The sequence below is a fragment of the Leuciscus leuciscus genome (genome assembly GCF_965113295.1).
Source record: "Leuciscus leuciscus genome assembly, chromosome: 3".
Classification (NCBI taxonomy): Eukaryota; Metazoa; Chordata; class Actinopteri; order Cypriniformes; family Leuciscidae; genus Leuciscus; species Leuciscus leuciscus.
Window position 1 is genome coordinate 43,945,343 of NC_138727.1, and position 15,620 is coordinate 43,960,962.

At 37.4% G+C, this 15,620-nt stretch overlaps 1 protein-coding gene across 1 annotated transcript in view; it reads right to left on the minus strand.

The window, feature by feature from the left end:
• Positions 1-14,885, minus strand: part of fam193a (family with sequence similarity 193 member A) — a 30,930-nt gene extending 16,045 nt beyond the window's left edge. The window contains exons 1-12 of the mRNA XM_082163202.1: positions 14,562-14,885; positions 11,827-11,895; positions 11,296-11,535; positions 7,020-7,189; positions 6,750-6,917; positions 3,154-3,385; positions 2,912-3,036; positions 2,671-2,818; positions 2,493-2,567; positions 2,321-2,398; positions 457-575; positions 6-248 (exon numbers count right to left, since the gene is read on the minus strand). Coding sequence (XP_082019328.1) covers positions 6-248; positions 457-575; positions 2,321-2,398; positions 2,493-2,567; positions 2,671-2,818; positions 2,912-3,036; positions 3,154-3,385; positions 6,750-6,917; positions 7,020-7,189; positions 11,296-11,535; positions 11,827-11,895; positions 14,562-14,705 — 1,811 coding nt within the window. The 5' untranslated portion in view covers positions 14,706-14,885. The remainder of the gene's footprint in view (positions 1-5; positions 249-456; positions 576-2,320; positions 2,399-2,492; positions 2,568-2,670; positions 2,819-2,911; positions 3,037-3,153; positions 3,386-6,749; positions 6,918-7,019; positions 7,190-11,295; positions 11,536-11,826; positions 11,896-14,561) is intronic.
• Between the last annotated feature and the right edge of the window lie 735 nt (positions 14,886-15,620).

Genomic DNA, 15,620 nt, shown 5'->3' on the forward strand with positions numbered 1-15,620 from the left:
CTCACAATGATGTGGTGCCATCCTGCGGCAGGATGAGGCGTGGATGCTGCTGGATGGTGATGGGGGAGCCTGGGGCCGAGCCGGACCCTGAGCTGCCCGATGACATGCTGGGGGGATGGACCTCTGACAGGTAATCCCGGGGAGGCTCCGCTTGCAGGGGCAGCTTTAGATGCAGGTCCTCTGCCATGGGAGCATCCATGATGCCACAGGTGAGAATGTGAGACAGGCTGCAGTCGTCACAGGTGCATCTGGAGGTAAATATATATTACCTTTATTATGAGTCACTGAGGCTAACGATACACAAAAAACAGTGAGGTCAAAGATACTCAAAGGACCAAAAGGTTATGTTTTGCCAGTGGCATTTTTTTTAAATATGGCCCCCAAAAAGAATCACATTCAAGAAAGAACAGCAAATAAGAGCTACAAATAATTTTATTGAATATAAGTGGAAAGTACCTCCGTCTGTAGTTGCAGTTGGGACAGTCTGGGATACTCAGTCTGGAGGACAGCATGTGTTTCACTGTGTCTGTGAACTTACTGTCACCACCAAGAGACTTTTTACTGTTCAGTAGGAACTGCAATCACAATATTAAAACAATAATTGTGGGTTGTTAAGACATTTAACATATATAATAGAATATATGTGCTGATAACTGAGAAATGGCTATGAACACAGTTTCTTTTACAAAGAAAACCCTCAAGATACAGATATATACACAATACACACATTACCGTTCAAAAGGTTGAAGCCGTTTTATATTTTATTACATTTTAAAAAAGTAATTTATTATTGTTGTGGCAAAGCTGAATTTTTAGCATCATTACTTTCGTCATTCAGTGTCACATGATCCTTCAGAAATCATTCTAATATGCTGCTCAAGAAACATTTATTATCTACCGGTATATTTATTTATTATGTTGAAAACAGTTCTTGCTTAATATTTTTGTAGTAAAATTTTTTTTTCAGGATTCTTTGATGAATATTAAGTTCCAAAGATCACTTATTTGAAATCAAAATCATTTGTAACATGAATTTCTTTACGGTCACTTTTGACAAATGTAATGGGTCCTTGAAGAAACTGTAAAAAAATTAAATAATAATGTACTGACCCTAAACTTTTTAACGATAGTGTTTTAGATATTTTTACCACAAGACATGTGCAATGGAGTATACAAGGCTAGATGAAGAGAGACGTTTCTGCTCATTTAATATGTAAAAAATAAAATAAAATAAAAATAAAATATTGTGTAATCATCATTCATCTACAGTGAACACAACGAAATTTAAACCGCAAAGTTAAAAACGAAACACAATGGAAACAAGCCACACCAGCCACAACATACCGGAAATGTCCAATATATGTGATGACTTATGACGAGTCTGCATTAAAATACTTATCCATCTGCTAATTATTGACACTTGAAGCTCCTCTTTAATAATGCAGCACATGGTTTTAATGCTGGGTCAAATGATCAACCAAAATCCCCCCAAAATTCCCCATCTAATGTTTGTTTATGGACTCTTGAACTTTGCACATATTATTAGTGTTGAATCAGTCATTTCACAGCAGCATTTCTCGGCCACATAAAGGATGCTTTAAAGGTAAAGTTTGGGCTTTGTACTAGAGGTAATGGTCAAACAAAATCCAAATTTACCAGGCTTCTTAAATGGCACTTAAAATGTACATAGCTATATTAATGACTTGGCTAATTTCAAATGCAATAAATGCAGTTGAAGGGTTTATTAAAAAAAATATTAGTAATACAGTAAAAAAAATATTTCATTAGACCATTACCTCTAGTATAAAGCTCTTAGCTTTAACAGAACCTCTATAGTGGCCGATAAAGGAGCGGGAGCATTTTTGTTGTTTTTTGTTAACTTATATTTGTTTTTTTACTTTTCATTGTGTTGTGCACTACTGGGCCACCGTATCCTTCAGAACTATGAGCTGGAAATAAGTCTGTCAGGAATGCTAAAAAAGCTTAGCGAACAGGCCATTACCAATAAAAAGTACTTAGTTACGCAATTTAAATGATAGGTTGAGAGCATAATCATTTCATAATAATTGTTGTAACTAGCATCCAGACACTCAGTACTTATCTTCACCTTTGAATGTATGTGTGCCTTGAATCTAAATCTAGTGTGCTGTTTTATGAATGAGGAATTTTCTTGTTATTCAGGAACACATTCAATCAATAATTCCATTCGTTTTCAAGAACACACTGTACATGCAGACTGTAATTTAAGTACATTTACCTCAACAACCTTTTTTAATCTCAATTAGAACAAAGGGTCAATCAGACCAGGAGGAAATCTTACCTGCTCTTCAAAAAATCTTTTCTGTTTGAAGATCTCTGCGTCTTCTTTGAGCATCCGCTGCTTAGTTCTTAAAGACATCTTTAAAAATAAATGTGGAAACTCATTTAGCTCCACTCAAAAGTCAAGTGTGAAAATTGTTAATGAATAATGAGTGACTTGTGCTGCAACTTACATTTCTATTAATTAAAGACTTATGTGGTTCTGTCCTTTGATTTGTGAGATTCTGACCTTCAACTTTAAAAAGCAACTGCAAACAGGCAAAACTGGCATTAGATGCAAGATCAGCCTTGAGAGCCACAAACGATTACTTAGTTCAATAAGACCACTTTCACATTACGAATGAATTATACCTGCTCATCAACATAGTCATCAATCCTCTTCTCACACTCCAGCCATTCAAGAGCCACTGCACTCATCTCCTGGTCCAGATGGTGGTATCTCTCCAGGAGTGTACGGTACATATCCTCACTGTATGAATCATGGGATGTCGTGCCCTGCCTATTAAACAAAAATCACACCAATGACATCCTATACAGACAGAGAAATGCTATAAGAATGATAAAGTTTTAACTGATTCACTGAAGACCATACCTGAGCTGGGCCACTAAGGCAGGTAGACTGTTGTGCAGGATGGGTTCAGAGAACACCAAGTTCTCAAAAAGGTGCTTATTGTGGAGCTCCCATGTCACTTGAAACTTCTGCAAATGTTCGTTCTCCTGAAAAGGAAGAACAGGGCTAATAGTAGGTCATACTGATGCTTGAGCTTAAACGGATTATCATTATTCACACTCATGTACATGTAATGCATGTACAATACGGTTGCATCAACACACCAGGGTGAGCAGGAAGCTGCTGATGGTGCGGGCCGCCTGGCAAAGCGCATTGTACTCCTCTAGCAGCAGTGAGATGAACTGGTGGGCCTGCGGAGGCCCTTGAGCCGCTGCACCGGGTGCCTTTGAGCCTGAGGACAGGTGTTTGAGTAGACGCACCTTCATCTCTAAGACGTACTCCCTTGCCTGCTGTTCCAGACGCTGGTACAACTGGTAGGGATCCTTCTCACAAAGCCTAAATAAAGAGAAAGCAAGGTGAGTCTTTGGGGAAAGAAATGAGAGATTCCAAGTACCGTCCAGTAGAATAATTAATGTGTTATTATTAGGGATTTCAATAGATTCAACTATTTAATTGCGATTACTCGCACCCTTTCGTGAGATTAATCGCGATTAAAATCGCACACTTATCGTGAAATTAGGCATACACCATTTGTCTTGTTAAACACGTTAATTTTATCATCTTTTGTATACCCAGCTAAGTAAATCATCAGATTGAAAGGTGATTCTGACAAAACTGCATTTTCTACAAGCTTTTTTCAAGGTCTTTCCGAAAAAGGACACTTGGAGACTCCAAAAGGAAACCAAATTACAAAATGATGTCCATTTAATTCATAAAAAACAACAAAAAAAACAACAAAACAAATATTACAGAAAAAAAAACCCTTGTATGTATGTATAGTATAGTATGTGTATAGTATGTGTACAGCCAGCACAACAGCAAAGAGCTTGTTTATATTTTAGACAAGTCAAGCTGCGATCTGGAACAGGAATTTGCGCATCAATATAACGGACTCATGCGTGCTTGCTGTGCGACTCCTGTACGTCACCGCAATCATTTTTACCTTAATTGCAATACTCATCCATCAAAACTTCACTAGCGAGACGCTGGTTTGCTTTACCAAGCCGAGAAATGTAGTTTGCTTTGCGTATCATCTGGCCATACAGCGGTGGGATGTTTTGAAGTTCCGTTCAGCCTGTATTTCACAAAGACTCAGAGCGTTGCGTGAGGGCTCGCGCTCTTCAGAAACAATCACAGAATATGACAGAGCTCGTGTTTTAAAGCAAAACACTCACTGGAATTAGATTACATTTAGAATTACATTATATATGCCGATATACGGTAATACGATATATCACGATAATGAACATGCACTGTTTTGTTATCGTGGGCACTTTAAAATACCATGCATAATTATTTATTACAAATTATTCCGATTTTTAGAATTCATTTTAAGAATACTTTTCCATCAACCAGTTAAAATATACAACAGTGTGTGTGTGCTGCATCAAAGAGACATGTGCGCTTGTAAACAAGCCCAACACGCATGAGGAACATGGCGGAACGAGTGAATGAAATGCACTTTCAATGACAGCAGATGACGCTGATGGAACATCAGAAATGCAGCCGTAACCCCTGTAAACAAAGCAGCGGTTATACTTTCTATTTCTGAACAGTATTTAAGTGTTTTAAACAGCCATTCAGATTTTTGTATTCATAATGGTGTTCAAAGCACCAAATACTTAGACTTAATAGGCTACTTATTTCGAACATTTTAATCTGGACTACAACATGCCCTAGATTTTTATTTAAAATGTTCTGATTCTTTATACAATAAGACTATTAGTTAACATTAGTTAATTCATTAGTTAAACCGAAAATGAAAAATACTTAGTTTCAACATTTAATTATTAAAATAAAAACCTGAGCTAACATGAACTAACAATGACCAGTTGTATTTTTTTAACCAATGCTATTAAATAATAATAACTTCTGTAACATATGTCGCTATTGCTCCTTGTTAGTGTTAATGCATTAACTAACGCTAACTATTATTTACTTATAGTAAAGTGTTACCTATTGTTTTTTATAATTCTTTTTCAGTTTAATGTTTGAAATATTTGTTTACTTTATAATTTTTTTTGTGTGTGTATAGTTTTATTGTATTTAAATGTTCAGTAATTTTTGTTATAAGAAAAAAGTTATTAAACCTGTTATAGTATGACACTTATTTCAATATTGTGATAATATCGTATAACGTGATAAGAGCTTGAGCAATTATTGCAACATGAAAATTGTAAACCGTCACATGCCTAACAGGAATGAATAATTCACTGAAAATGCAACGTGAGTCTCTATTCTCCCTGAACTCTCTGAAGTTATCAGCCTGGTTTTCTTTACATTAGTGCCGTTTAAATGAATTCACTTACTGGATTACTGGAATTACAACTTTCCTGGAGTGTAGAGGCTTAAAATGATCTGATCGCAAACAGAGTGTTACAGGGTCTTGCACCATTGTAGATGCTCTCGATTTCTAAGATCATCTAACTGCGTGATAAATTACGTTAATGACGCGATTTTGCGTGCTTCAGTAATTTATTTGCATTCACATAAGGAATTTGAATTAATCGCATGCATTAACAGCCCTAGTTATTATTTATCACATAGGATTGGCAGATTCACAACACCACAGCGCACGTTGTCATTTTCACATTGTCAAAAAAAAAGCTAAGAGCCTGCAATACACCACTTTTACAATACATAAAACACACATCCCGTACATAAAACACATCCCAGTGATGGATAAAGACTATTTGTAGCAAACCTGATTGTTTATAAAATATTTGTGCTATACATTACACACCCATTTAAAAATGTTTTTTTTTAAAGAGGTGTTTTATACTTACCAAAGCTGCTTTTATTTGATCAAAAACATTAATATTGTGAAATATTCTTAGAATTTAAAATAACTGTTTTCAATTTAATATAATATTTCCAGTCTTTGGTGTCAAATGATCCGTCAGAAATCTTTCTAATATGCTGATTTGGTGTTCAAGAAACATTTCTTATTAGTAATGTTGGAAACAGTTGTGCTGCTTAATATTTTTTGGGGAAAAACGTAATAAACTTTTTCAGGAATATTTGATGAACAGAAAGTTAAAAAGAACAGCATTTATATGAAATGGAACCCTTATGGAACCCTTTACTGTCACTTTTAAAAATGTAATGAGTGCCAACTGAATAAAAGTATTAATTTATTTCAAAATGTAAAAACTGAAATTAAAAAAAAATTCTTACTGACACCAAACTTTTGAAAGGTACTGTATGAAGTATGAAGATACTTATGATGGCGAATGCGGTCGAATCAGCCTTTTTTCTGGAACTACGCATAAAATGACCCCATTATCTGAGAAATATCTCTGAAATAAGAAATCACACCTGTCTCTGTGTTCAGCCCAAGGGTGTGTAAACAGCAAGAGGAAGAAATAAGAAACCAATAAGAAAATTTGTACCAATAAGAAAACTAGACAGAGAAAAGAGCTCTGTCTGTGAATCATTTTGTGTGTTTGGGTTTGCTGAAATTGGAGAGAACATGTGTGGCTGTGATTAACAAAACAGTGGAAGCTAAAATCACTTACAGTGGCAACCACATGATTGAATTGTTTTAACAACTCTGATGGTTATCTTAATGTCAGTGCTATTTTGTGTCCTTTCCCAAAAACTGCTAGATGGATTTGTTCTGGCTCAATCCTTTAGATAAAAACATTATTAAACAACTGTATCTTGTGTTTCTTAGGATAAATTCATTCTGAAAGAATACCTGTCAACGAGTTCCTTCATGCTCTCTTTGTCCCGGTCTAGAGGCTGATCCTGATCATCAGCCAGCGGAGTCCCAGTCTGACGGTAAATGCACCGGACCAGGTATCTGACCTCAGACCAGTGATTCTGCAGTTGTTGTGACTCCCGTTCTGACTCAGCCGTGATCTCCCTAACCAAAGCAACCACAATCAAGTCATTTTAGATGACGAAATACATTTAAGTAGACTGATCAGTCAAACAACAGACTAGTTGGGACTGATGCAGGACATACCTCCGCTCATAACAGGCCTCACAGCTACACACTGTGTCTGCGGTGAGGGCAGAGCTGAGATCTGGAGCAGGCAGTGTAGGAGCACCGACTGTCAGTCTGCCTCCGGGACCCAAGGGCTCCTGGGACAAACCGCCATTACCCACCGGCATATGCAATAAGAAGTCCTGATTCTGGCGAAGAACAAGAAAAGAATTAGGTATCACCAATTATTTATTTATGCTATATATATATGCCCCCGAATAGTCGAAAATTCGATGCTTTGATAGGAGGAGCCGGATTCGACTACCAATCTCACGGTCAAATCTTCGCAGAGGTGTTATGAAACGGGATCATGCCATTTTGGCTATATGGGGGTGCTCAATGTCTGATTTCACACCTAACTATCGGTTTTCTGCCAATAAGGTAATATACAGCCTATTATGATAATGCTGTAAATAAAAATGTGAAAAGAAAGCAGCTTTTAATAATATTTTTAAAGTGCGTAAATAAAACCAGCCACCCCTGTGACAGATTTAAGTTTCACTTTCCATGATCCGTGACCAACAGAGAGCATCTTGGCCGCAGGGATTTAAATCTTTAACAATGTCTGGGATAAAAAAAAAAATCTAAAGTGTGAATGCACACCATTAGAAAGGATATTTTTCAAGGCTGGATTTAGCATCAAGAAAACCATGATTGCACTTCTGCCAGCCAGAAGTTTTCCTCAGGACATTCTAAAACGCTTAATGTGAAAAACGCTTTTAAAACGCTTAAAGGGCACTTTAATGTGGCCTAATGTATATTAAGACAGTGATGTTAAAAGACCTAACTCAGTAAAGACCATAATAAGCTATGTACAGAAAAGAAGATGAGCGCAGAATATAAACGCAACACGTTTTCTTTATAATAACGGTTTTCTATGGGAGGAAAATGCTTAACGTGTAATTAAACGCGTAGTGTTCATATTCTGGGCTCATCTGCTTTTCTGTAGGCTATATAGTATGCTTTATTAATAATAATAATAATAATGAGTGATTTCAAAACATGTCAGCCGGTTCTAATTTTATTTTTGGATGCTGTGAACATGTTTAGCTAAAAAGACTGCCACTCCAGTTTAGCGTTTATTGTTATCTCTGCAGATAAAAAGACAAAGTTGTGTTATGTATTGATCACTCAGGGTTATCTAATTTAACTATTTGTGGCTTGTATTTTGAATATATGTTCCACTGCACTTTAGGCATTTTGCACACATTTGTTCTGCACCTTGCGACTTGATTCTGACTTATTTCGTTTTGTATTTTTATTTATTAGAAAGGTATATTCTGTTCCAATTTAATTCTGTAAATTAATTGTTTATTATTTTTCGGTGCATCGATGTTGCGCTGTACTTAGAGCGTGCTCGCACAGGCAGTTTAGCCGATTTAATTTGATTTGCCGACATGTGAAATGCAAACCCTGTCTGCAGTGAGACCTTTCAGTAGTTATTTATGTTATTTCTTAGTTATATTTATCCAACATGTTTTTATACATTTTCTTCTATATCTTTGTGTGATGTTCTGTACATTGTGGCTTTAAAATGTTAAAGCACCTGAGGTGTCAAAAACTTTAGTAAACAATTATAAACAGTGCACGACATTAACTGCTTGTCCGGGACAAGTGGATTTTTTAAATTATTTTTTTTACTTAGCCTGATTAAAATGTCAATTAAAACAACAACAACTACGGAAGCAATGAAAGTTCAGCCACCATACATTTGTGGGAAAGAGCAATTCTGATTTTAGCACAATTATTTAAATTGAATTGAAGCACACCAACATATGCACATTCTCTATAGAATAAAAAAGGAAAGATAAGCCATTTCCACAGCTAGGCTATATCACCCTGTAGCCAAGACAATATCAAGACTGGTTGCCCACTGAAGCCAAGCAGGGTTGAACCTGGTCAGTACCTGGATGGGAGACCTCCTGGGTTGCTGCTGGAGAAGGTGTGAGTAAGGCCAGCAGGGGATGCTCACCCTGTGGTCTGTGTGGGTCCTAATGCCACAGTATAGTGATGGGGACTCTAGGCTATAAAGGCATCGATATACTCAAATTTTGGTTTTCTTGCAAAAAAGGCAGTGTGAAAGCGAACCACAACCAACAAAAAAATCAACATTGCATTTGGTCCGGACCAAAGCAAGTGAACTAGCGGACTTTCCTGGTGTGAATACACCCATAGCCTCCAAATAATCCCCATTCACTCAACTGGCTCCTTTACTCTCTCCCATCACCACCTATAGATGGTGTGTGGTGAGCGCACCGGCGCCGTTGTTCTGTGGCTGCCATCACATCATCCAGGCGTGTACAATAGAACATAGTAAAGCACTATATAAATGTCTCATTCATTCAATCATAAGCAGCAACCAGCACATACTCTAAAATAGAGCTTCCAAAACTGTGGGCAGCAGAGGTATTGCAGGGGGGCGTGCAGTTCTGGTAGCAAATACCTAACCCTGTCCTTCAAATACCCTGAGCTCTCTAACAAGGTAATGTCTCTCTGCTAATCCAATCTCTACCTTAAATTGAAGTCTATACAGCCGGACATCAAATCTTTAAAGGTTCATTCACATAGAATGCATTTTTGCCTTCCACTGCACTGTTTTTTTATCGTTTTTCTTTCTGAGACGGACACTAGATGGACATCTTTGACCACTGCACAAAACAAACAAACATGTCTTTCACATTACTTTTCAATTAAAATGGAGCTGTAATCATGTAATTTAAAATGTTGCTCAAAACAATATCAAAATTTTTGATACCATTGAAAATTCAGAATTCTTGTTGTCACCATTTGCATTAACATTAAGAACGACAGCAGGTACATTTGGATGCTGTCATTTTAAGATCGACTGCATGGATCCAATATAGACCTTATGTAGCCCCGCCCCTTTTCAGTGCTCCGCTCGTTGTCTTTTGACTTCCGGTCTGTATTTTCACAGCAATCTTGCATATTTATGAATGAAGGGCTCGTTTTAAAATCTTCCCGGTCTACTGACATTTGTTAAGACATCTGCTTTAAACATTACAATCCTCATGATAACTTTCGTTAACTCTACATTAAGTAAATCCACTTCAAAAGCGAATTACTCCTGGACAGCAATGCCATAGAAATATACAGAGCGACCGCAAAACGGAAGTTCAAAGACAATATTCTAAAGATGGCGGCGCCCTCGTTTCTCTGGCGCATAAGGTCTATAGCCTACTTGTGTTTTCTTTCTCAACTGTTTACTTTGACACATAAGTGTTTTTATCCATTCAAGCCCAATTAATCTGCAAAACACACTCAGTTCAGTTCTCACACGCTTTATGCGCAGCGCCTTCAATTGAGCTTGTCTCTCAAACAGTGATGAGAACGTCTCTCTAACATCACACGCATATAGCAAAATGAGTGGTCTTTTGTTGCATTCTGCACTTCAATGGTTTAAAATCACTTAATTTTAAACCACAATACCTAAAAACGCATGCAAAAGATAAACTCTTGTGACTGCGTAGCACAGCAAAGTCACCATGTGACCATGTCTACCGGTATATCGCCCATCCCTACATCCGACTGTTAATAAATGAAGTAATTTTGTGCAAAGAGACAACTGGGGGACAACTTTATGACTCAGAAGTTTGGGAAACTCTGACCTAAAAACATCTTTATCAAAAACATGTCAACAGGAAAACAGTACATCTACCTGCCTGTGAAATCAATGCTGAGTGAAAATGAAACTACTAACGAAACCAATATAAAATGATGTTGGTGGTAACACACAGCTGTCTTCATCACAGCTGCAAAGGGTAAAAAGTGTATCTTACATTATTATGAGAAGTACCTGTCTTAAAATGTTTTGATATAAATAAATGCTTGAAGATAAGATTTTGTTTGTTTGTTTATTCAATCCTAATAGCCATCTTAGATTTATACAGTTTCCAAATGGCACAATTCATCAGATGTCAAACAAAATGGGGTTTACTAAGATAAAACAAGTAGTATTTGGCTGGTCATGTGATCTCAACATGAGGCAGCTCCATCCATGTAAAATGATGCTTATCTTTCCTTATTTAAAATATGACTGGAGAGGTACTATTGGTTGCTTTAGGGGTAAAACTTTTTTAATGAGGGAAAAATACTGAGCGAACACTTCCTTCAAATTTCTCTGACTCAGCTGAAAATTAGCAAGTTAATTATAGGAATTCAGACTCATTATTTGCCTAATTATGTTTTTTTAAGACTAGAGGCAGAGGAGAAACAGGCAAGTGTTGAAGGAACGTACCAACAGAGACTGGTCGAGGGAGGGCTGACGATCGTCCTTCTCCACTGTACGTTTGCAGTCAGAGCAGACGTACAGAGGCAACTGAAGGGCGTTGGAAGATTTGGGTGACTGGGATGTGCCATTCTGACTGGATCCTCCAATATCCTGGGAGACGGCATCCTTACGCTCGCTGCGACACAGCAGGCAACGGTCACCAGTGGTGTAGGGTGCCCTCTGGTTCACCCCGAAAGTGAACGGGGTCTGCATAAGAGACAGCAAAACAGATCAACTGTGAGGAAGCAGCTTTCCCTTCTGCTAGATACGTAAACTGCCCATACGGATTATTCTCAAATTGCACTAATGGTCGTCCGCTACAGGAGATCAATGGTTCAATACTCTAGAAGACTAGAATAACGCTTCAAAACAGTAGGCTAACTCAACTTACACCGGATCACACTTTCAGGAAATCACAGCTGTGCTACCGGCTACCGCACAGAGGAAATGCAAATACGGCAGAGCGCTGTGTTCCAAAGTGAGAGATTTGCCTGTTACCTGAAGGACTCCAGAGAAGTCGGCGTTTACTGGCCCTTCTGAAAACTGTGGAGCGCCATTCAATGGGACCTAAAGAGAAAGCCGGCGATAAATCAACTCATTCCAGGCTCAAGGTTATAAACTTATTACAATAATGTAATTACATACACTATGTTGTTTACGACTTCAGCTCAAAGCTAAAAGAGTGCCATCTAAATGCACTACTCGTAGCTGTCAAAATGCAAGAAAAAAAAACCTTTCGCAGTACCATGCAGCAGAGTTAAATCTCCACTGGATAGAGGTTGACCCCGAATGAACCGCTGACAGTAGCAGAACACCTATTTTTATATAATAATTCTGTGAAGATGACATATGATGAAAGTAATACTTCTACATGTACTTCATTTTCCAAAGGTCCTCTCAACTAATGAGTCACAACTCAAAATTGATTGCGGGTCTTATAGAGCAGTGGACAGCAATGCAAATAATAAAATGCAACTAATGAAACAATCATGCATTTAGACAGCAAAATAAGAGAAACACTTTCAATATATTTTGTTGTTGATGTTAAAACTATAATATTTTGGCACAAATTCATCTCACTTAGTAGAAACTAGACAAATTATGCAAGCGCCAACAAGGACATGGACAACTATGCAAAAGAAAAGAAAATACAAACCAGACTACATTAAAAGAGGATAAACATGATTTGTACAGACCAAATTGTGCTCCACATGGTGAATTACTGGCATGAAACCATCAAAATAAGACATTTACAATTCAATAATACACTTTCAGTAACAGAAATAAATAAATACAAATTCCATGTTCTATTTTTTTTACTTTTGCACAGAATAAACAATAAAGAATGTTGTTAAATCGAGTGTGTGGAGTTGTCACTTGATGCCCATTCTAAAATCTGTGTCCTGAAGCAAAACTAGACAATGCAGCTATCCAGTAATATTAAATGTCCTAATAAACCCAAATAAATAAATAAAATGAATTTTCAGCAGCTCACAAATAATGTCTGAGCTGTTATGTGTGGCTGTTAAAAGAATCCTCATTTTTTATTTAGAATAGCCAGCAGGTTATCAGCTATTCAATAAATCAGTGCTTGTGAAAATACAGACAGCCATGGCCACAATATTACATTGCAAAAAAAATTAAACCGCTTTAAAGCTGATGAGTGACATTCTCCATGGTAAAGTGTCTTCCTCATCTCAGTTTAAAATGCAGATACAACATTTATTTGTAATTGTTGACCAACAGACACATTGGCTTAACCAATAGCTGTCTGTCCGACCAATGGCAGTATTTAAAATAAAAAAAATATTACACACTTCAGTTTTAACCAAAATTGCTATCTGGAATAGGAGAATGTGATGTCTTGAGCATGTGCTTAGTTAAACACAAAAATGTCACAATAATTCCTGAGACAACAACAACCTGCCAACAAGCTCTGTACAGTAGATTACAAACAGCTTTACCGGAGTTAACCAGAGATTGTTTGGCTGTGTTATTTCATGAAAAGAAATATTGCAACAAATGATTAACATAAGACCTAAACTCCTAAGAGAACATGTCATTAGTCAGATCTAGAAATCATAGACAGTTAGACATCCTCACGTTTTGCCCTCTTGTCACTGAAATCCGTCCACTGTAAGCAAAATAGCCATGATTCTGTCCAGAGATGAAATGGAAATTTTGCTTGCTTATGTCAATACAGACTGATACTCTTGTTAAGCTACATATGTAACGTTAGTTTCCTAGGAAACAGAGGAATACCACCAGAAAGAACAAGTCTCTGACAAAGCTCTGGACACTGGACCCTGTGCTATGAGTGGCCTATTCATTCCATGACACTTCTCAGGCTGGATTGCATAAATACCCAACTCAAACGAGAGGAAAGCAGCTGATAAACTGAGGTAAGAATGTATGTCTAAAAATATGGTATATACTAAGAGTTAACTGTGCTAAGTGATGATATATAGCATTACCTTTACGTCCAAATCACAAACTTTGTACAAGTCTCAATTTAAAACCACTGACAGAGATAGTACATCCTTTGTTGACATTTACGGTTGAATATTTTCAAGCACTTCCGGTTTGATCAGACTTGACACAACTGCCAGAAAGTTCAGAAAGGAAAATTATTACCTCTTTTTTATTTAATAACGCAATACATAAAGTTTTAAATACAGAACCTGTGCTAAACAGAATAAATAAAGAAACGTGTAAGGGAATATTTTGAACTTAAATGTAAAAAAACGGTGGACTTTAGCATTTGATCTGTCTATAGACATGGTTACATTACTGTTGACTGCGGTTCATAAACAATGATATTTTCAGCCTCAAGAATACATTTACTGCTTTTTATCAACTGCAAGGAAGGTTGATAAAAATCATATGGTTATTGAAGAACACCTTGTAAACACATCAGCTAAAACTGTCCAGCGCTTGACAAGTTAGCTTCACATCACTCAGAGCGACACAAATCCCTCAAACCTCCACATCCGTTGCATAAAATCCCTCTAAATGTGCTTTCCACACGTCTTCACAGTTTTCTTCTCATGTTTCGATGATCAGACCAGGAAATGTGTAAGATTAAAGCTCTAGATCAGTGAAGCTCAGCTCAGGCTCCATGTAAACGTGAGATCAGCTACAGGGGCTTCTCTTAGGCCTCCAATATCATGGAATCTAGAGTAAACTACACCCACATGCACCATCAACCACCCCGCATGCCCCAGCCGCCTCACCTCTCCGTTGAGGCTGGGGATGGTGCTCGGGTCTCCGTGCGCAGTGCCGCTGGAGGGTGTTGGCGGAGCTCCGGCCTTCCCTGCGCCGCCGCCCCGCTTATTCTTCCTGCGCTTCGCTCCGCGTTTGGCGTCTGTAGGACTCATTTCTACCCACGGAATACACAGACAGCGTTCCGTCCACAAACAGCAGGGTCTCTGGTGCAATGCCAGGCTCTGACGCTGCGGACACGGATAAAATATAGCTGTATTTAAGAGATATAACCTAAGAGCCTGCCAACCTGCTCACAGTATAGCAGACTTCAAATTCCAATATGGCCGACCCACCAGGAATTGGCCAATGGCGTTTACGCCATGACGCAATATCGTATAGTGCGATTGGGGCTTATGGGAAATTGAGTTTTAAGAGGACGCGACCACGTAATATTATTTTTGTTATTATTATTATTAGTATTAGTATTATTATTTGATTAGATGTTGTGTCTGTGTTGGTGCCGACAGATTGTTTAAAAAAAAATCTAATTTATTGTGTATGCGAGCGTAAATGGCGAATAAAGGTCATTGTTATTCTGAATATTCTTCCTCTATTTTAGGTTTTCTCTCATCAAGCTCTTTGAGTATTTTACATGTGCGTTGTTTTTCTTATCGATATTTTCGTTTTCTAGATAATACTTTAAAATTAACGCTGTCCGAGAGAGGGCTTTTTATATTACAGACGGTAATCGTAGTAATCATTTGTAGTCATTAGATGGCGGTAATGAGTTATCCAATTTGCGTTGCCAATTTATAGATTATGGACAGCTCAATGTCACCGGACTAATCAGAATCCTGTATTCCATAAGATGTTTTACTTATGTAAAATTGTGGGGCTACAGATACGGCGTGCTACAGATTGTTGTTATTAATAGTTTTCCCATAATTAAAACCATTAAAATGAATGAATTATTTGATTGCAGTGCAGCTTGTCTAAAGACTCCAAATATTGTGTTTTTATTATTATTATATGTTTGTGAATGTAATTACGATAATAATTTTAGAAAATATAATTTAAATAAAAAATTA